The sequence below is a fragment of the Styela clava genome, chromosome 13, assembly GCF_964204865.1.
Source record: "Styela clava chromosome 13, kaStyClav1.hap1.2, whole genome shotgun sequence".
In the NCBI taxonomy this organism is placed as follows: Eukaryota; Metazoa; Chordata; class Ascidiacea; order Stolidobranchia; family Styelidae; genus Styela; species Styela clava.
Genome location: NC_135262.1, coordinates 4,010,546 through 4,033,183, shown reverse-complemented (window position 1 = coordinate 4,033,183; position 22,638 = coordinate 4,010,546). Strand labels below are relative to the sequence as shown.

The window sequence follows — 22,638 nt, the reverse complement described above, 5'->3', positions numbered from 1 at the left end:
ATTCGGCAATGTTACAAGGTGCAGTGGAATGCGTTCCCGTAGTATTCGTACCAAGATGGCGCACAACCTACTAACCCTAACCTGGTACACATACTATGTTCAGGTTGTGCGCCATATTGGTACGAATACTACCGGAGCACCCAGTCGAAGGTGTTTCTTTACTTTCCAAACTGAAGCGTGTTGCAGAACATACCGGTGATGCGAAGTTTCCACTACGGTGACATTTACTCGGCCATAATTGACAGAGCTTAAACTGACATTTGATGTGGCGCCTCGGACTGTAAAAAATACTTACAAAGTTGATATCCGCATTATTTACACATTCGGATAAAAGTTTCAATAACATTTCCTTGGCCACCGGGCAATCCTCATCAAACTTTCAGCAATTATTAGATAGGAATGGCTCATATAAAATAACTTTTACATATTCTTTGAATTTTCTCTGTACCAATTGAGGCTTATAGTTTTACTTCGGGAGCGTCCAACAATAGTTATTGGAAGATACATGCATATATCAGTACAGCTTTAGGCCCGTATATTTAATCTCTACTCAAATCAAACTGCAGACATTTTCTGGTGCTTCCGACTATATTTAAACAATTTACAATACATTACAACTTTACAACACATTTCATACTCAAAGAGAATATCAACAATATTTGCAATTATTTTCTACATCTAGTGCAGGGTGGTCCAAGGTTGTCGGCTCTGCGGGCCAAAAAAAATTAATTTTGCATTGTTCGCGGGCCACAATAGTGCTGAGAATAGGTAAACACTGCAATACAAAAACGAACACTTTTGTTGTGCAAACACATAGTCATCAGACATAGCCCTGCAGGCTAATAGAATCCGCATTCGATTTTTAGTTTTCTATGATGCCTATATTGTTAGCATTTATCCCCAACCAAAAAGATAGAAAGGTAGATAATAATTCAGACTGTCAAGCACATTATTCAACTTCGCTAGTTGCCTCAGCTAGCCATAACACTAGTCGATTCAGTGACATTAGTGATTTAACAATATGTCAAAAGATTTTTCTGAATAATTTTATTACGAAACAACACGAAATTCGATTTTTTGATTGCTCTCCGAATGTGACGCGAGCCACAGATATTAAAGCGGCGGGCCACATGGGGCCCGCGGGTCTGGATTTGTACCACCCTGATCTAGTGAGTCAGTGCAATTCAAACATACGGTTTTCGTCTGTATGGATTCAAATATGTCTACGAAGGCTTCTACCGACTGCAAAACACTTCCCGCAATAATTACATTCATACGTTTTTTTCTCCAGAGTGAATTTGAATATGCCTTTTCAAAGCGGAGTTATTCGAAAATTTCGCTTCACAGTATTTACAAGCGTATGGCTTTTCTCCTGTATGGGTCCGAATATGGATTTTCAAATCAGAGCTTCTAGAAAAACATTTTCCACAATGTTCACAAGAGTAGGGTTTTTCTCCAGTATGAGTTCGCATGTGGACTTTCAAGTTAGTATTTGCAGCAAAACGCTCATTACAATGCGTGCAAGAATATGGTTTTTCTCCAGTATGAATTCGAATGTGTTCACGAAGACTTTTACTGACTGGAAAACACTTTCCACAATAAATACATTCATACGGTTTTTCTCCAGAGTGAATTCGAATATGCCTTCTCAAAGCGGATTTGTCCGAGAATTTTGCTTCACAGTATTTACAATCGTATGGCTTTTCTCCTGTATGGGTCCGAATATGGGTTTTCAAATAAGAGCTTCCAGAAAAACATTTTCCACAATGTTCACAAGAGTAGGGTTTTTCTCCAGTATGAGTTCGGATATGGCTTTTCAAGTTAGCATTTGCAGCAAAACGCCTATTACAATGCATGCAAGCATACGGTTTTTCTCCAGTATGAGTACGTATATGAATATTCAAGTCAGAATTTAGCAAAAACTGCTTTCCACAGTCTTTACAAGGATATGGCTTTTCGCTAGTATGAATTCGAATATGTCCATTTAAACTGCCACTGTCTGCAAAACACTTCCCGCAAGAATTACATTTATACGGTTTTTCTCCAGTGTGCATCCGAATATGTTTTTTCAAAGAAGAGTATCCCGAGAAACTCGCTTTACAGTAGTCACAATCGAATGGTTTTTCTCCAGTATGGATTCTAACATGGGCTTTCAAAACATCTTTAGTAAAAAAACATCTTCCACAATATTTACAAGCATACGGTTTTTCCCCAGTATGAGTTTGGGAATGCTTTTTCAAGTGACATTTTTCAGCAAATCGCTTACCACAGTCTTTACATTCATGTGGTTTTTCTCCTGTGTGAATTTTGATATGTCGATTTACACCAGTTTTTAACGAAAAACGTTTCCCACACAGTTTACATGGGTAGGGCTTTTCACCAGTATGGTTTCGAATATGTTTTTTCAAACCAGAGCTCATAGAAAAACCTTTTCCACAATGATTACAAGCGTACAGATGCTCTCCAGTATGACTTCGGATATGGATTTTCAGGTAAGAATTTGAGGCAAAACGCTTATCACAATACTCGCAAGCAAATGGCTTTTCTCCAGTATGAATTTGTATATGATTTTTTAGATACGATTTTTCAGAAAACCGCTTACCACAGTGTTCACAAGGATGTGGCTTTTCCCCACTATGACTTCGCATATGTCTTTTTAGGTGAGAACTCGAAGAGAAACGCTTACCGCAGTCTTTACAAACGTTGATTTTCTGTCCTCCATTCATTTGCCAATGTATCTGCAGCTAAATTTTAAATTTGCACTATGAATTCGTATTTGAGTATTCTATTGACTTTTCCGACAACTTTTAGAAATAAATGTCCCTTATCCAGTATGAATTTGAATGTGCCTCCTGTTATCAAGTGTTCCTGTAAATCATTATTCATACGGGTCTTTGGAATCTGGATGCAAGTAAAGATTATTGGTTCACACTCTTGTTAAAGTCCGCACTAAACGAACGTGCATTTAAATGTAGTAGTCTGAAAAATACATAGCGAGCGATTACATTCACAAAAAAAATTTCTCTTACGAAACTACAGTACAAGTTTTTGGCATTTATCTGTTTGAAAATATCAACAAAAACACGAGATGAGTTTCCGTAACATAGATAGGGGTTGTCACTTCAGGATTTCGAAGCGGAATCGAATCTTTTTTGATCAGAATCCTTCAAGCCTTCTTTTTTTTATTTTGTCTCGAATGAGCACGTTTGGAAAAAGCCACAAATTAATTACGTCAAAATTTAGGAGAAAAAAATTGACAATCGAATCCACAAACATGCTAGATATGCATAGCAAGGATGGCACAGCTTTCTTATCCCGGTGTCGCTCGAAATTATTCACGAATCGAGATAGTTTCATGATTCTTATGCTGCAAAAAATAGGCAGCGTGGTTCGGGCATGTGGAAATATTTAGAAAACCCGATTCCGTTATTAAACGTCATTTCTGTGACAAATTTTGAGTGTTCTATGTGCAAATTCTACTTCGATATATATATCATAAAGAAAAACGGCATCAACTGCACACTTATTGTATGACATTGAATATCCGATTTTGCAATGAAATCGTGAACAATATATTTCGAAATTGACCGAAAACTGATCATTGTAAATTTTCATTATTAGCAACCTTGGTGCTTCAATTATTTTTTACATTTATTGATTCCTTACCCACACAGTTAGTAATATTTTTTTTGAATTAAACGCCGCAAAAGATAAATTTGCGATGACGTAATCATATTTGACAAAATTGTACGGTATAAAGATGATTTGTACCTAAGATAAATCATAACCGTTAACCAAATGAAATCGGTTAACTATTCCCAGCCCTAATATTAACCAATAGCCGCATCGAGCGTTAGACATGCAGTACTTTCATCAGGACTGAGGCAATTTAATGAAATTCATATGTACAAAAGAAGCTCAGGGAACACCTTGTTATGTCATAAACATAGAAACAGCACTGCTTCCAGTTGCCGCACACCAGTATACACCACCAGGGTTGCCATATTGGCCTTTTTATCGCCAAATTTGCCATTTTTCTAACGCGTTTGGCGTCAGAATTTCCGTTTGGCTTTTTGGCGTTTTTCAAGTCTATTCTAGTGTCTATTATTAGAATCATATGAAATACAATATTTAGTGTGTAACAACTGAACAATAGCCTATTACCTGTACTTAGCTACTTAACATTAGGATTTCCTGGAGCATCGATTTCCTTGTTTGTTACATTGACTTTTTCCATACCCAATAAGAAATAATTGCAGTTTCTGCAGCTGCTCAGACAGATGTTCAAGCAGGGTTGTAAACATTGCCTCGTTTTTATAGTTTTGCGTGTTATTTGTCAGTTTTAAGTTCTGTTTCCAAAAAATAGTTGTATAACTCAATTTTCATTATGCCTGATATGGTTTATGTGAGCTTTTTTATTATTCTGCAATTGCAGTAACGATGTGATGCAACTACGCTAAAATTACTGAATAAGATATTAGTGGTCCACCTATGAGCGGCAGGGGGTTATGTAATTTTTTAATAAAAATTATGGTTTATAAATTTTGAAAATGAAAAAATTTTCAATAGTAGAGTAGGATACAGGGAGAATTTTTTAAGGTATATCACAAGTTTAAGTAGAAACATGTGGGTATATTACATACTGTGACTGAAGCGGCACCCTGTATTGTATATATTGAATGGTAAAATAATGCTGTCCATTTTTCTATACCTGTCAGTGTATAATGTTCAATATTATGAACCTCCCAAATCACAAAATTACTAGTACGGTACCGGCACTAAGATTTAACGCTTGTGACTCTGCCGGCAACGCCGCAACCAACGGTAGGTTACCGTATCTAAAAGCATATACTTAATATTTCCATTATTGTATATGTCTTATCTCAATTTTTGTAGTGTGGCTTACTCCAATTATTGATATCATAATGTTTCTCTTGCCGAATTAAAATTTAATGGTTTTTAAAAAACGATATCCGTGGTTGCTAATGCTAACTAGCTTCATCGCGTCATGTTAGTCAGCAATTTTTTTTGTTGTACTCAGGCTCACCCGACCGTGACGTTACAATGCAAACAATGACTACTTTAGAGTCATTTTCCCCCCTATTTGACTCGCACAAAATTGAAATTATATTTTCTAAATTGAATTTACTGAGAAAGTCATGATGACATAATTTTTATTTAACGCTTGTTACTCTATCGTCGGCAACGATAGATTACCGTATCTAAAAGCATATACTTAATATTTTCATTATTGTGCATGCGTTATCCAACTCAATTTGTGTAGTGTGGCTTATTCCAACTATTGAATTAAAGTTTCTTTTGTCGAATTTAAATTTCATTGATTTTCTGTAACTGTAAGCACATAAAACGATTTTCCTGTTTTGTGGTTGCTAACTACGCTATATCGCGTCGTGTTAATAAGCAATCTCCTTGTTGTATTTACGCTCACCGATCATGACGTTACAAAGCAAAAGTGAGTTTCTATTTGACTGCGCAATATTGGATTTATTCACCAAGTCATGATGATATAATTTCAATTTAGTAACGTTTGTTTGATTTCATCTGCTTTTCAACTCAGCAAACAAGGTGTCGCTGACACGATGACTTACTTTATAGTCTTTCGCGGTCCCGCGTCAATTGCGGAAATATTGTATGTTTGTTTATTTTATATTTTCATTATTATGTTTGCTTAATTTTGTGTGTACAATATTTCAAGCACGACGAAATAAATATCTGAATCTACTGTTATCGAACGCATATGGCTTCTGTTTAACTGATTTAGTAAACGAGTCGGAAGCAAATCTAAAGTTACAAGATATAAATGTCAATAATAACTGATCCACGGCTTGCCCAAATACGGGCATATCAGACAGGTATAGAAGATAAACTACTCTACAAGCTATCCCTGAATTGTGAAAACCGTATACAAATAAAGCAGTATATCGCGCCCCAATTTACTAAACTACTACACGAAATTGTCGGACTGCATATGGATCCAGCGCTGACGATGACCGGATATACGATGGCGCAGGGCTCAAAATGATCTGTGAACTCAAAGTGCCTAGTTCTGAAGTTGTCCCTCGAGTATTTGCTATTATTGCGGCAAAATTCTTTATCATAATTTTCATTTTTGACTCATCGAAGATTAGCATATCTTTGTTTAAGTCAATATTTCGCCAATTAATTCTCAGATGAATATCAGATTTCAGTATGTTATACCAATTTTTTAACTCATAATTTCTTCCTGTTTCGGACCTATATCATGAATCTCCTAGTTTAAAAGCCAATTTGCTCACTTCTTTATAAAGTATTAATCTTAGAGTCTGGAAAATATAAACAGTTTACCTTGTATTCTTGATACTCACTTTGTCGATATATCGATCACTAATTTTCTACATCGGATTATCATGCCATCTTGATGTATTTCGCGACATGACATTAGTGTTACTCACTGAGATTTTACTTCAATATGATTGGTGAAGTCTTTAAATTACAGTTCATTAACCGCTTGAACCCTGTAAGTGGGTTTCCACCTGGCGCGCGAACGCTATCTTATCAGGAAAGTCGGGCTTTCGACTTACGGCCTTGTTTCAAACGCAATAGACTTTATCTCATATCTCGAAACCCACAAGAAGAATAAGATTTTATACTGTATGAAACAGTCATTGGGACTGTTTATGTATATCGCAAAAGATTGGATTTATATTTTTCGACTATGTAAAATGCTACTGTACACTTTGCACAATATTTACCTTCATCGGCTTTTTCTCCAGTATGTATTCGAATATGAAATTTCAAAACGACAGTCTGTGTCGTACACTTTCCATAGGTTTTAGAACTGTGTGGCTTTTCGCCAGTATTATTTCGGATATGGCTTTTGAAGTTGAATTTTTGAAAAACTGTTCTCACAGTGTTTTCAAGCGTATGGCTTATCTCCCGTGGGGGTTCGGGTATGATAAATTGATAAACATTATACACTCCCAAGAGAATAAATCCTGGTATATTATTACGTTCTATATCCCATCTATACATAAAAAATCTACCAAATCGGATTATTTTATTTTTCACCATTGATCTTTCGGAGCTCCCGTAGTAAGGGAACCAAGATGGCGGACACCGGTACGTAGTATATAGACCGAGTTAGGGTTAGCCCATAATTTCAGGTACAAATACTACGGGAGTCACTTGACTAGTACCGGAACTCGTAAGGAAAATTGGAATAAAATAGCCTAATCCTAACCTGGTACACATACTACGTTGCGGTGTCCACCATCTTGTTTCACATACTACACGAGTACCGTTCTTTCCTATTTGAAAAGGCCAATAGTGCTTGAACAAGTTAATATAGAGTACGTATCACACCAAATGTCGCTACAACACTGTGGAATTCGCAATTTATAATATTTTATTGAACTAATCGTACGTTCAACCGGAACAGGAGTTTCTAAATACTCTAGCTCCACCATTTGAGCTGTGTCAGTGAAGTGACGATAAAATCTACACAATAACTATTTTCAATTCTCGAAATGTCCACAGATTTGTGTTGGAAGTTTAATCGTAACGAACTTACCACAGACCTGATATTACTCGATTTGTTTTTTACGATTTTACTTTTATCGCATTTTATGCAGATTAAAATATAGTATTTTGTTTATTATTGATATATATTATAATTAATAAAACTGTTCCGAAAAATTTTCAGTAAATTGAAAATTCTTGGACAACAGACAGCAACATGCAAAACAGATCGCAACATTTTTGCTGTTTCCCGTTATAATTGAAACAATTTACAGTACAGTATAACTTCGCACCTTTCATACAAGAAAGACTGAACAATTTTTGCAATTGTTTTTTACTTCGCGTGAATCCGCGCATGTACTTGTAATTGTCCATTTTGCTTGAAAGGTTTTCCACACATTGTACAAACATACGGTTTTTCGCCAGTATGAATTCTAATATGCCTTTTTAAATCAGAAGTGTTTGAGAAAATCTTTTCACAATATTTGCAATCATAGGGTTTTTCTCCAGTGTGGATTCGAGTATGCCTTCTGAAATCGGAGGCGCTTAAGAAACGCTTGACACAGTGGTCACAACTATATGGCTTTTCTCCAGTATGTCTTCGGACATGGATAGTTAATTCAGAATTTCCAGAAAAACGTCTTCCACAGTGTTTACAAGCATATGGCTTTTCTCCAGTGTGAGTTCGGATGTGGGTTTTTAAATCTTCCTTTGTAGCAAAATGCTTTCCACAGTGTTTACAAGTATGTGGCTTTTCTCTTGTATGGGTTCGAATATGACGTTGAAGGACTGAATTCACAGAAAATTTCTTTCCAAATTGCTTACAAAGGTATGGCTTTCCTCCTGTATGGGTTCGAGTATGTATTACTAAATTAGAAAATGAAGAGAAACGCTTTTCACAGTGTTTACAAGCGTATGGCTTTTCTCCGGTATGAGTTCGTTCATGCTGTTTTAAATGACTATTTGAATAAAACGCTTTCCACAATGTTTGCAAACATATGGCCCAGTGTGGATTCGAATATGCCGTTTTAAGATAGGATTTTTCAAAAAACTTTTTCCACAGTGTTGACAAACATAAGCTTTCTGTCCACTCTGCATTTGAAATTGTTCCAGTAACTAAAATGTCGAAATATTTTCAAACTATCCTCACGAATAGAATTTTACCAACGTATTTGGGTATTGAATTGACTTGAGTGTGTAAAACGTTCCAACACGTTCATATATATATATATATATGACGGTATGTGTTAGAATTTGCCACCTGTAATCACTCGGTGCTGTGCTGAAAAACGTTTTTCACAATTAAACAGTTTTTCTTGTATCAAGTCATATATAGATTATTTAAAACTTTTAGTAGAGCAATTCTGTTCTCACTGGAGACAATTGACATCCAAAGCCGCTGTACTCATTTCGGAATAGTCACATCGACACATTAAGCTTCCCTAAAGTATATATAGCCTGTATTATTTCTTGTATGTACTGAAAAATATCGAGAATATAATTGTGTTACATATATCTACAGAGAATGAGGAAATAAATATGTAGTACTGGTAAGTACTGCATAGTTTAAAAGTGACGAACTCAAAAAATTGGGAGCTTCCGAAGTATGTACACCAAGATGGCGCACAACCTGAACATAGTATGTGTACCAGGTTCAGGTTATGCGCCCTCTTGGTGCACATGCTTCGGGAGAACAAAAAATTGTTATATTTAAAATTGTTTGCTGTTAATACTTTATGTTGGGTCAGGCATAAAGTGGCGAAAAAAAGCTGCTATCAGCTATGTTCCTCCCCTTCAGAAATTCCGCGCATTTTGAAGGATAAATGTCATGCAAAGTAGGATTTAAAACATAGTGTAAAAGCCACAGACAAGATAGTAATTGTACTGCTTTAAATATGTATGGTAAGGAAAAAGCCACAATAAACGAGATATAGGAAACGTGGTATGTATCACTAGTAAATAATTTAATCTATTGCGCTGTCTATACATTATGAACATGTTTTGAATATATGAACAAAATTTATTACATTAAATTTAAATACCTTATTAAAAAACGGACGTTTCTGCTGAATTTATTTATGATATGCTCATTTTCAATTATATTTTGCTAATATTAATATACGTCTGCTTTACTCGGCTAAACTTGGGCAACATTCTTTCTGATGAAGTTTCCATATACACAGATGAAGCTAATATAAAAACGAGAATATCGGTCAGAGACCGAAGACTTATATACATGCAAGATTTGGTGGAGATTAAACCTCGCTCTGTTGCGATATCGCGTGCATCTAACAGACAAACAAACAAATACCTATCAACATACTTACCGATCTTAATATCGATGAGTAATAACTCTCCTTTCAATATTGTCCGAATGCACGATGTTATTTTGTTAACTGCAAATATGACTAACTGACTATCCTACGAACGCTCTAGCACGGGGTTCGCTACGAAAAGGTTGGAAATGCGACTCGACAGATGACCGAATTCAGCGCAAATATAATTTCCTGTACAATTTGCAGGATGTTATTCATGTCGGAACATAATTGCAAACATTATTATCGGGTGATCGCATATCGTTGTGAATTATTATTAGGAAAACACAACGCAACCAGCAGTGAAGAATTGACAAAAATAACACACAACATATTGGCACAAACGCTCTCACACGACACAGTGTTAGATCCCGTATCATCTTAGAATAATAAGCATTCACTCGCTATATGATGATGATCCCAAACGCTGCAGATGAACTACCGTGTTTCCCCGAAAATAACACTAGGGCTTATTTTGGGAGTATGTCTTTTATTTTCCTTTAAACAAACAAAATTACAAAGTAGAAATTTTCAAGCATACAAAATATGAAAACCGATATCCATTTACTTACAAATGAAACATTTTATTCAAAATAACTGAAAAACATGGATTATTATTCATTTTAAAAACGTATAGGAGAGATTTATTTCTATAAAATAATTAAGCATAAAATTGCGCTAATTAAGGGAAGGGCCTATATTCATAGTCTATTCATGTCAAAATGAATGTACTCAATCACACTTCTTCACCCACTGATACAACTTAAGTTATGCAGCTACAGATTTTATTAATAATAACTCCGGACTTGTTGAGATCCAGGGAACAGCAGCAGAAGAAAAGTGGCAATTCGATATTTCCGAATAAGACAAAAATTTAAATTTATATGTCTGAATGTGAGTTAGATGCCTGGATGTGGGCAGGTTAACAGCTTTATTTTAGCAGCCTATAATTTTAAGCCATAAGATGGTTCTGCAGCTTGAGAGATTGTGTTATCCGATCCTTGACCGCATAAACTTTCCTCGTATAATTTGACATTGCGAAATTGATTACATTTTTTTAAATGTGATCCCGCGAGTTACAGTGTATAAATGTACAAACTTATTCCAAAATATTCGAGCAGTTACGTTATCAATGCTATTCATTTAATATTATTCAAATTATGACATCACACAAATGTCGCGTGCCACGAGGCCAAGACTTCTTCCGCTATTGTCTTGCTAATGCACTGGTTCTCAACCATGGCCCACTGCTGGGCGATAGAGACATTTTCAAGTGGGCCTCAAGTCTATTAAAAACTACCATGGTTATTAAAAAGTTTGGTTTCATTTGTGTCATTATAGTCAAATTTTTATGGTAGTAGCAAATGAATGATGCTGCTGCTTTTCATTCTAATTCTTGAAGTGACAGAATTTATTTTTGCAAACAGAGTCTTGTTTTTCTTGTAGTTTTTTCCTTGCATGAGAAAGTTAGTGGGCCACCGAATTTTTATGCAACGAAAGCGGGCCACGAAAGAAAAAAAAGTTAAGAACCACTGTGCTAATGCTTTCCCTCTGTTCATACTTTCAGATTTTTTTGGCATTGGACAACGCATTTCTCCTTCACGATTTTGACGAAATTGGAGTTAGATTGGGCATTGGGAAACCTCTTCTAAAGTTTCGCAATGATGTTGGTAAGTTATTCAAATATACTGTATGCTAATAACACTATACAACAGTTGTATTCGGCAATCAGTATGCGCTAGTATGTTGCTTATTCATTTGCGTTTGTATTTTTTGATATCCGCTCTATGAAACCCTTATTCTCAGTCTTTTTGTATGCTTATCTGTTTGTCCAGATGCAGCGTCCAAACGGCTGAACAGACCAGAATGAAAATGTTCACGTGGGTCAACTGAATCGAATATTAAAATTCCGAGAACGCTTACTTTCGCGGACGAAAATACGCTTTCGAACAAATCGTCTCTAGATATTCCTTAAACGTCCTGGAGAAGCCTTGGAACCCAGTAACCATATTTTGATTATTAGCTGCAGCGCATCGTATGCGTCAGAATACCGACAAGACACACAGCGCACAAAATTAACTGGTAGCTCCACTATCGGTTAATAACCCTGAAATGACGTCGGCATCGGCGGGGAACCATACTGGGCGCCTACCGGCTTGTCATATTATATTTCAATCGAATTAGTGAAATTATATACATAAGAATAAATTCAATACATTGAATGTACATGTACGATCGTAATGGACAGAGATACCACACCTGGTACAAACTAATCTCTGGAAGGCCGTGTTTTGAGCAACTACAGTGCCAACCGCTCTATACTTTCAGGCTGCAGACTACTGCAAGTTTAAAAGATAAAATAACTGAGGAATAAATACACGAATATTTTGATGGCATGAATCATTTAAGTGAATAAACAATATAAGAATGAAAAATAATTCGTAAGGAAGCAGTATTACTTCGTTAATATTAATTTGCAGCGTGTTCATTCTGATAATATCGAATACTGCGCTCTCCAAGAAAGCCGCTTGATTGGCTTCCATTTTCAACTACTGTTGTGTTCCATACGCCAATAGCCGCTTCTGACCATGACGAACGAACATGCTTCTTCCATATCCCTGAACTTTTTGTTCGAAAACAAGGGAACATAACCTTTTTCCAGTCAGTAAATGCAAGGTTTAGGAAAAATAGGTTTGTGAAGACTGAAGTCTGCCGCATGATAAAACTATAAAAAATAGAAATTGTCAAATTGCAAGTCATTGCCGCCATATCAGTTACGAGGCAGCAAAAAGTAAGGATGGCAGTTTTTCGAATTGTTGGTAGAACTGAATTACTCCCTTGAAAGTCTTTTCCCGTAGTCAGATGGTGGCGCAATAACGGCCAAACAAATAGACCAAGCAAGGTGGACGGTAACACCACAGGAACAATAAATTCAGACGTTGTAAGGACTTCGCCAGGTAGAAATCCGAGATTTTCAATAAAACATATTCCATAGATTCTATGCCACACTGTTGCTGTTATAAACAAGGTCGAATTCACAATCGGTAACAACACAACCATGACGCCAACGGCGTTGCTAAGGAATGAAGTCACTTTCGTAGTTAAGTGCTTCAAAGTAGACTTTCCGTATATTGAACGCTGTCGGAGCCATAACACCACGTATATAGCTGAAATGTTAAGCCAATACAGAAGATTCTCGCTTTTTCCCAATAATGTGCAATTGGTACTAGGAAGGCTTTCCACCCAGAATGAAATACTGCTGTAGAGAAAATACCCCGATGAGAAATACGCTGCAAAAATGCGGCAGAAAATCAATGTTTTTCCAAAATAATTTTTTTCCTCATTTCTACTCGTTTTCCGGGGACTTCGTAATTTTCGTCGTCGATTCCAGGTCAGCATAAAAGCGATATAAATACTGAAAAGGGCGTAACAATAAGAAGGAATACGTAACAATGCCATATTCGGCTTCACAAATACGAAAGTGTCATTCGGACCAGTTTCTAGTTCTTCGGTGTGCTCGTTTGTTTGGTAGAGAATATTACCCGGGGACAGTTGTTGGGTTGTATCAGCATAAACATCTGAAAAGCGCTGTCCATCGCTCGCACTTGGTTGTATTGGCACGGTGGACGAGTTAAGGAACATTTTTATTGTTGCGCACCCGAGTGTCTTACTGTCGTTTTTTTATAGCGGGATCAGTGTTATCTCATACAGGGCTTCATATGATCTCGTATATCACTTTTTTGGTCTCCGGGCAATGCAATTTTGCTACTCCCAAGTTTAATGTTTCAATAAATCCAGGTTTGCAGAGATTGTTTTTTTTTTAAATCCACTCTAGGTCGCTTTGAGCAGCTAAATAATATTTAAGATTATATTGAACGACTGTGAAATTGTGAACTAAAAGCATGAAATTGGAAGTTTTTTATTAAATGTTAGATCATGATACGATAAAAGAATAGTTTATTATTAAATGTTAGATCATGATACGATAAAAGAATAAATATTGGTCCGATCGCAGGGTTATCGAAAGAAGTATATTCTTAGCCATTTATAATGGATATGAAAATTTTTTGATATTCTATTTGAAAACTTTTAATTGTTATTTTGACATCTAATTTACTTTCAACCTTTCATAATTCCAAAGGTTAGCAAATCGATGTTAACTTGACTTTTCTGTTGTATGCCATCAATCTCTGAATATACGGTTAATTGATTAGTTAAAATTAACACGACTCCATTTAGTATATGTTGAGCATTTGATACTACAGAACACCACTCAGTATTTTGCGAAGCGTATAACACATTATTCAGGAACTGGACTAAACCAGCGGCGTATGGCCATCCTGGCTTTCTTGACCACTCTATTGATCGGATATGAGTTTGAACGGAAAAATGCATTTTTTTGTCATAATTTTAAGTCACTATTTCTGCGTAAAATATTGGCAATCGGATCTTCCTACTCTCTTATTCAGGGCCGAATAAATTAAAATAAAAATACCTGGCTTTCTGCAATGCAAATTAAAGTTACAAAATGGCTATCTATGCTACACGCCACTTTTATCGATTTATGTTTTGATTTAGCGTAATTCACGGAACCTTTCCAAATCGTCTCATCAAATTTCTACCTGAAGCTAATTTCCTGAACCCGCGAAACAAGCTTTGCACAAACTGTAATGAAATATTCATGCCCTATGTTATCTGTGGATAATACGGTAAATAAAGCTTCGAAGATGCAAGTTATGTGATTTCGATATTTGAGAAAATATTTAGAGACGCTAATCTTACCGAGATACAGTATATACCAACGACTTTGTAAAATAATAGTGATTTATTGACTAACTATTCATATTTCCTCTTTACGATCATGGCCCATATGCTTATACTATTCTTCAATGTGATATACAATAACGTGTAAATAATAGCAAAGCGGTTCAATCTGTTATTATTTACAATCTTTCCGATAAAATAAAACCATTTCCGTATCTGCGAATTTACCTGACGTTAAATAGGAGAAATGGGCTATTTTTCCATTTGAAAACGGGATAGATATGCTCGGCAAAAGTACCTTTGCTCGGGGAAATTTATCTAAATTCGCTTCAATATTTTGATTTATAGGAGAAAGCGCTTTTAATGATGCCTATCATATTTCACTTATTTACCATTATTTATTTGTCTCAGGACTTATCTTGTGAAAAATGTTTTGTTTAGGTTATACTCATCCGCTTGTTTTCTTAGTATTATTGGTATATCCCACAAATGCTTACATACATGCTTACATACTTCAGCGAAGACATCAATCGGTGTCTATAAAGAACAAATTCTTGAACTCCGCTTGAAAGACATTTGTATATGAACTCATACAAAATGAAATATTTTTGTTAGAATTAATGAGATATTCGATATGCCAAATTATATTATGTAGGATTGATATTACGACAATTTACAACTAACAATATTCTCTGCTATACATATTTTATCCTTGATATTAATAGCTCGAATTTTTGGACAGATGGATAAACATATACAGCAGGGGTCAGCAACCTTTTGTCGCTCGCAGGTCAAAATTAAAGGTTGTAAGTCATTGGCGGGCCGCACATATCAAGTTGAAAACGGATGATACTTTTTATAATAAAAATCAAGCAGAGATGCATCTCTCGAATAGAATATAAATTAATTTCCTCATTGCATCTCAATAAATGCTATTTGAAAATTTTCGGCGCCATTGAACCCTTTGCACTTAGCATCAACTTCTTAGCATTTTGTTGCCATTTGTCTAATTATAATTAAATTATAATATAATTTGATCTACACGACACCTACATCTCACAATAAAATCTGTTACGTAAAGAATATAATCGTCAAAACAGCTGTTTTGTTAGTATAAATCAGTGAAGCGTCGCGGGCTGGATTATATTACTCCGCGGGCCGTAGGTTGCCGACCCCTGATATAGAGCATACATACGTCTAATTCCAATCTTTCTCTAAAATAAATTCGAATAAAATTATTTTGAATCTTATACGGCGCCAACACCCCTTCATTTATTCTCACAACTACTACAGGCATTGAGCTGAGTTTGAAACTACAATCATGTAATTCCGCGGTCCATTGTAAAGCAATGATGCTGGTGTAAAATACGCGAAAGATAGCCAAAAACGTGACTGTCGGAAAGGGAAGGATTCCTCAATTGCCTGAATTACCGATTCAAGTGTTTTCCTCGCGCTTCGTTTTGCCAGGCAATTAATATTATATACCTCCCAGACTTGGTTCATTGACAGATTATATACATTACTTGGTATTGTCGCTCTCAGGTGGATTTTTGCACAGACGGCAAATGTACGTCACTCTGGAAAATAACCTCACATATCCACTGAATTGTTGTTGACTTTAGAAAAAAAATTTAGTGGATGTTTATTACTCCTCCTGAACGATTTTAGTTGGACCACACTTACGGTAGTGAAAAACTTTCCTACCGTTAATTCTGTTTTATTTAATAGCAATACAATATTTTTTATATTTCGGAAGAGTGACAATATTTTCTGCGTTGCAAGCTATTCATAGTATGATATTCTTGAATTACAAGTTTTCATTATTTTCAAATATTCTGTTTTCTAACAAAGTCACGATTAACGCAAAATTTTATACCGTAAAACGCAAATCATGATTTCACATTGAAAGTATAAAATCTCCGCAAACATAGTTATCATGATTCGAATACTCTATATTTTAAGTAATAAAATTAAATATAAATCAAAAAATTTTTGATACAAAATTCGAATGAATTCTTAAATCAAATTGATACCAAACATTTCTCGTAATGATTTTAACTGAATTCGTATAAATAGACTCTATTCGTGATATTATTCCCATAGAGTCCCATAAAATTGTAGTTGTTGTTGCCTACACAAACATGCTACTTTGTGGCAGCAATATACTTAAAACTCTTGAAATATATACCCAGATCACTTACGGTAAAATCTGTAAATTGCGCGAAACCTGATGCCATTGACATTCAGAGCAACGAAATTTCGTTTCGTCCAATTTATAAGTCGTCACGGGTGTTGTATATTCTCTTTGGGAGTTATATTTACATTCATTGGACTTCTACGTAAAAATTTGTACTATCAAGAAAATCGAGAATAGTACAAAAATTCATGGGCTAGACTCTCTTCAGCATACGTTTATCGCTAATGGCTTTACCACAAATGCTAAACGGAACTCTTCATTCGATAACTAGGAATGTTGACCTACCTGGCTATTCTGTGATGCAATTTTACTAAAATATGTGTGTTAATTCTTTAAGACTAGGCGAAAGATAGTTCCGCTGTATTTATAATATATGAAAATGTAGCGCCCGCGTTGAAGACACTTTAATGTATACCGGCTTGTCCAGGTCCTATATGAAAATCGTTGATATTACATAAATTCATGGGTTACGACTACGCGGTCGAAGAAGGTAATTTTTTTGATTAGACTTCGTTTTATCTCTATCTAGCTTGGATAAAAATGCCAAGCGAAACTATTTGATCGGAGAATTATGAATATAAATGTTTTGGAAAAAGGGTATTCGGTGATGCAATTTAAATATGTGTTTTTATCATTCAGGACCAAGCAAAAGCTAGTTCCGCTGTATTTTGAGTATGAATTTGCAGCGACACCCTTGAAGACGATATTTCAACCCATTAACAATGTATGTCGTCTTGTCTAAGTTTTGCAACTACAAGGTTGTACATGTTGTCCTACAATGTTTTCGAACTATAACAGTCAGATTTAACGTTGCCAAATACAACGTTTTTATTATATCGCGAATGATATTCATGCATAGCCTTCGCCTTCTAAAGTTCAAACCTTTCTATCGGACCCAACACCGCATGCTTATTCCGGAACGCGTAATCATGCCTATTGCCTGAGTTCCCCTAATAAACTCTAGATTCGTTAAGATTTTACTAAAAATAACTGCGCCTGAAATATATGGAACACCGCGGAATACTTTTACGTATATAATACTAAGTTTATACCGCATTCCCCGAACCAAGTGCGCGTCGTTCTCATATCCCTATCCATCTATTGCCTACGTCTGACAATATCATGATTCACGAAAAATGTCAAAAAACGAATGAGGTCATTTTAGAGACGGAACTAGTTGTCATTAACACTATAAAATAAAACGTAATTATAATGGTATTTGCAAGTATATTATTAGGTTCTAGTAACGAATTTATAAAAAATCAAGTCAAGGTGCGTTCTAGAATCTAGATGATAAATTATTCATCGAAACAAAGCCGAATACAGTACTACTGTTCTTCGAGAGTATGCTTTTATATTTCGGGAGATAAAAAAAATATGAGCAGGTACATGGGCCATACATCGAACCAGGACCGGTTTCAAGCCGATTTTATCAAATCGGGACCCGCACTAGTGGGAGTCTTTTTCCGAATTATGAGGTACAAAACACTACTGAAATCGTAACACGTTTTAAACTGGCCATATCCAAAGTGACTATAACACAAGTGAGGACATGCATTGGTAACGTTATAAGCGCTTGTGTGACGTCACACCGGCCATTTTGTGTCGAGAGTTCTATCGCTGTATGATCCTAACTAAGTGGTTTAAACCTGTGATCGTTAAACAGTAGAATAAAAAAAAACAATGCTCAATAATTCGGACCAAACTTTTGCAGCATCAAAACGAATGAACATTTTTCGGAAAAATCAATTTCCGCAGATGTTTCTCAGATAACTCGGCTCGGCGGTATGGTCAGCATATACAAAGTTAAGGTTTTAAGGTCATCCAACTTGACTCGATAAATCAACCCCCAATAAGACCAAAAATACTAAACAAAGAGATACACATTTTATTATAAAAATTCCTGATGTAAGTATCGCTAATTGCACAGAACTTTTTTTAACAAACTGACAGTTCTACAATACAAGTTACACTACAGAAACTTGCAACTATTTGTACATGATAAAATTTTCAACACGGTGTACATCGCCAAAATACATTAAAAAATATATACCACATACATGAAATGGATGATAACGGTATATATCAAAATTACAAGAACATCTAATAATCTGGAGTGTATAAAATAATATATATTATCTATGTGACTTGAGCTCTTGCTGCAGTTTTACTATAGCCTACCTTTTCTCAATAATTTTATTTGTCACCTCTTTTGCGTGAATATTTAACCTTATATTAAGAAAACGTTTCAAAATTTTGAAAGCGACATTGTGGCAAGATGGGAAATTATATTTCAAGCAGTCAACTTTATCTTTCAAAAAAGTAACTTGGCGAACATATTTTATGAAAGTCATCAATATTGGCGCGGAATATTGTTTCTACTTCGCGCAAAAATACGATTGCTTTTTTTGGATGGGTGGCATGAATATTGAGTAAAACTATCAATTTTTATCACGTGTGTAAGACCGAAAAGAGTTAAGTAACGATTGTGGTAACAATTGATTACATATATAATAATTCCTAATAAACAAGGGCCATGTTAAATAAGTTTGGTATCTGATTATGGGACGTAACTAAATAGCCGAACCAAAAAATTTGGACCCCGCGGTTTATAGGGTTCTGCCGGAAACACGAAGGCTAATTTTTCACTGGTGGATATCATTAAAATTACAATTAAGTTTTATCAACGAGAAAGTGGAAGACATGATGGCGTCGCTAGATCACCTAGTAAATATGTCACATTTTCCGACGCAAGAGAATCGAAATATCCTGCCAAAGAGTTGATAAGTGCTGTAACACCAGTCGCGGCGACTAGTCTTCAAATTTTGTACGTTATAAAGTGCAACTTGTACGCTTTGATGAAATTCATTAGGCCGCACAATGAGCTATTGCAAAACGCAGGCTTTAAACGTTCGGCATGGTGTTAACTGATAACAGGTATCACAATACCAGTTCAAATAATATCTGCTTTAAACGCATGTTTTGGATCAGGGGTCTCCAACTCAAAATACGTCACGGGCCACTTTTTGACATTTATCGACGACGCGGGCCACAAACCAACAAATTAGGTACAAAATGGATACACAAAAAATAACAAATGAAATCTGAATATATTAGTTGAAATTATACTTGAATCTTACACAAAACAGGACATGAAAGATGAAACATATTCATTTACTTGTGCTGGATATTTGGCACCGTTTTGTAGCGATGAGAGACTCGATGTTTGGCCCTATTTTGCGTTGTTTTGCTAGTCTAGACAGCATGCAAACGCTCGTCTGTTAGTCGTGAGCGACAGGCTGATTTGTTAACTTTATTTGTTAAATCACAAATAATGCTGCTATTATTCCACAGGCCTTCAACATACACCCTTTAATAAAGCTTCCTTCAACAAAAGAACGCGACTATTTCGCAAATCATCTCACTTATGGAAACGTTTGCTTTCACTGAAGCTTCATAAGTTTTGTTTATGGCTGAAAAAAAATTCTCTGTTTCATCAGTAAAAATTTTAATTGCGATGCCTTTTTGTGACGAATTCTTTCAGTATAGACATGGTGTTTTCCCCCAATGTAATGAGTCATCGAATGTTGTATTCCTATCGAACAGCAATAATTGCACAACATATGAGACACTGAACCTTGTTATTATAATTTAATACAAAATACACATCCTTCCATTTCTCTTGAAACATTCTGTGCTCTTTCTAACATTTACGCTTCTTGGACATGCGTGTGGGCTTACTTCTTTATAAAAAGCTCATAATAATCTTGTTTTGCTTTAACTGCACAAATGTAGAACGAGAATAACTCGCTAATAATACGACATAATTCATCCAAAATCAATAGGCTTCTGGTCCGAGATATGATGAATGCACATGCAAAATGGAGCAGATTCAACCACGCCTTCGTGAGATATCGCGTGCATCAAACAGACAAATACCTATCAACATACTTACCGATCTAAAGATCGATAAGTAATTAATGATTCATAACTTCACACTTCAATGATGTGGCCAAAACTTGTTTATTTTGTCAAAATAAAAACGCGAAATGAAAGGATTGAATTTACAATTTAATTATTACAATAGAATAAAATATGAACGTGTTAAAGTGGAATAACGGTTGCAAAATTTTATTTTACTTTTTATAGTTTGTCGCACCGGACTCTTGATGTTGAATAACACGATAAAACTCATAGTGGACATCGTACTATTTTATTTTTTTTCTGGAAAAATCTCAACTATGACGCCGGCAGTGTTGGAGATCTCTGCTTTTAAGATAAGTTAATGACGTTTCACACTTGCGAGGGAACGCGATATGTGTTTTTGATAAGGAACGCAGAACCGCTACGTTGCAACGTAGCTGCGTAACGAAGTAATTAGGTTGTTTAACTCAAGTTTGCGCAGAGGACATGTGAAGAATTGGAGAACATTGAATAAAATAGCTTATACAATTTTTTACTCATGCACGATAAATTCAATCTAATGATATCATTTCAAGCAACAAACTTCACCAAATATGAAGTATAATAAAATTATATATGAAATTCTTCCCATTCAGCAATGAAGGTTTGCCATCTTCGGTATAGATCAGTGCTTCTCAACTTTTTTATATTGCGGCCCGCTTTTACGGAGAGTTTTACTTCGCCGCCCACCTTTACTTGTATTGACGATTTTTTCGACGCTAAAATAGGTCGAGGCAGAGTTGTTCAGAACGAATCAAATATATTCGAATTATAAAGTGAGTTGGAAATATTTGAATAATTCCGAATAATAGCCACTTTTCGCCGTCAGCGAGAAGTGTTTCGAAAGAAAGAACGATTGCCCATGTCAGTGCTAGAGCGTCAGTAGATTAAAGATCACTACCATCACCACGTTGTGTAATAAATTATAAAGCCAAATTCCGGTTTTCTACAAATAGTAGTGTCTCGCATACCAGTTGGGAGTGAGAGGCATGAAGAACGTAGCTCTAAGAAAGTGAATACTATCGCGGGGGTTAAAGACTTGTTTGAAAGGCGTAAAAACTCGATTAAAAAAATAGTTTTCCAGCCCTAAAAAGGTGAAGGTTATCGCGAGGGCCAAACGACAGGCACTTCAGTCATATATATCTTTTCTCATCCTGACTGTCGATCTCTTTATTCTTGAAGTCTAGTCGCTATTGCTGCCAAATAAAAATCAATTTTCATGATTCCTCCAAAGAGGTGTTATCACTGCTTAGGTGTATAATGGCGTATCGGACCTCCTGAAGTATGCGCACCAAGATGTCGCACAACCTGAACTCAGGTTGTGTACCAGGTTAAGGTTCAGACTATGCGACATCTTGGTGCGCATACTTCAGAAGAACCGGCGTATCTTATAAAGGCTATTGGCCAGTCAAATGTACAGCAGTTTCGACTTTTGATGCTTTTTATACAATGCAGCTCCCATAGTAGAATTAGTCACTGCAGCTCACTTAATATTGTTCATTTAGAAGACAGTATATCGCCGAAGCAGGAATGTCACTTCGTATTTGTAATACTTATATAGATTAAATATTTGATCAGAATGATAACAGTAAATGCAATGCCAATGCGTTTCGATGTTTATTGGAAGAGAAGAATGTGACTTTCTCTACGATCACGTCCATACATCTGAAACAAATAACTGGCTAACTAATGTCTAACCGACATGGACTGGTAACCTGCCGTGGTTCCCCTATGATTGAGCCGTATTATAGTCTTTTTTCTCCACCCCCGGGATGAATATGTAAATCGGTCAGTCAGTAGTTTATTTTTTCACATACCAAAAATACGACAGTTTACAAACAGTAGGGTAACATATAAATAATGTATTTCAGCGTGGATTGA

General features: G+C 35.7%; 2 protein-coding genes across 2 annotated transcripts; both read right to left on the bottom strand.

Annotated features, from left to right (window-relative positions):
• Positions 1-569: 569 nt before the first annotated feature.
• LOC120332225 (uncharacterized) lies at positions 570-4,661 on the bottom strand. The gene is made up of 2 exons (XM_078119162.1): positions 4,165-4,661; positions 570-2,979 (listed from the first exon to the last, which is right to left on the bottom strand). Exon 2 carries the CDS (start codon positions 2,724-2,726, stop codon positions 1,272-1,274), a length of 1,455 nt encoding a protein of 484 aa, XP_077975288.1. The 5' UTR covers positions 2,727-2,979; positions 4,165-4,661; the 3' UTR covers positions 570-1,271.
• A 2,546-nt stretch (positions 4,662-7,207) lies between these two features.
• Positions 7,208-8,653, bottom strand: LOC144431344 (uncharacterized; the record flags this gene model as incomplete). The annotated part of the gene is made up of 1 exon (XM_078119366.1): positions 7,208-8,653. A coding segment is annotated over one exon (801 nt), but the record flags the coding sequence as incomplete, so codon positions are not given.
• Positions 8,654-22,638: the final 13,985 nt, after the last annotated feature.

Excerpts from the sequence above, each read along its gene's own strand:
- LOC120332225 (XM_078119162.1), bottom strand. The coding sequence starts at position 2,726 with ATGAATGGAGGACAGAAAATCAACGTTTGTAAAGACTGCGGTAAGCGT.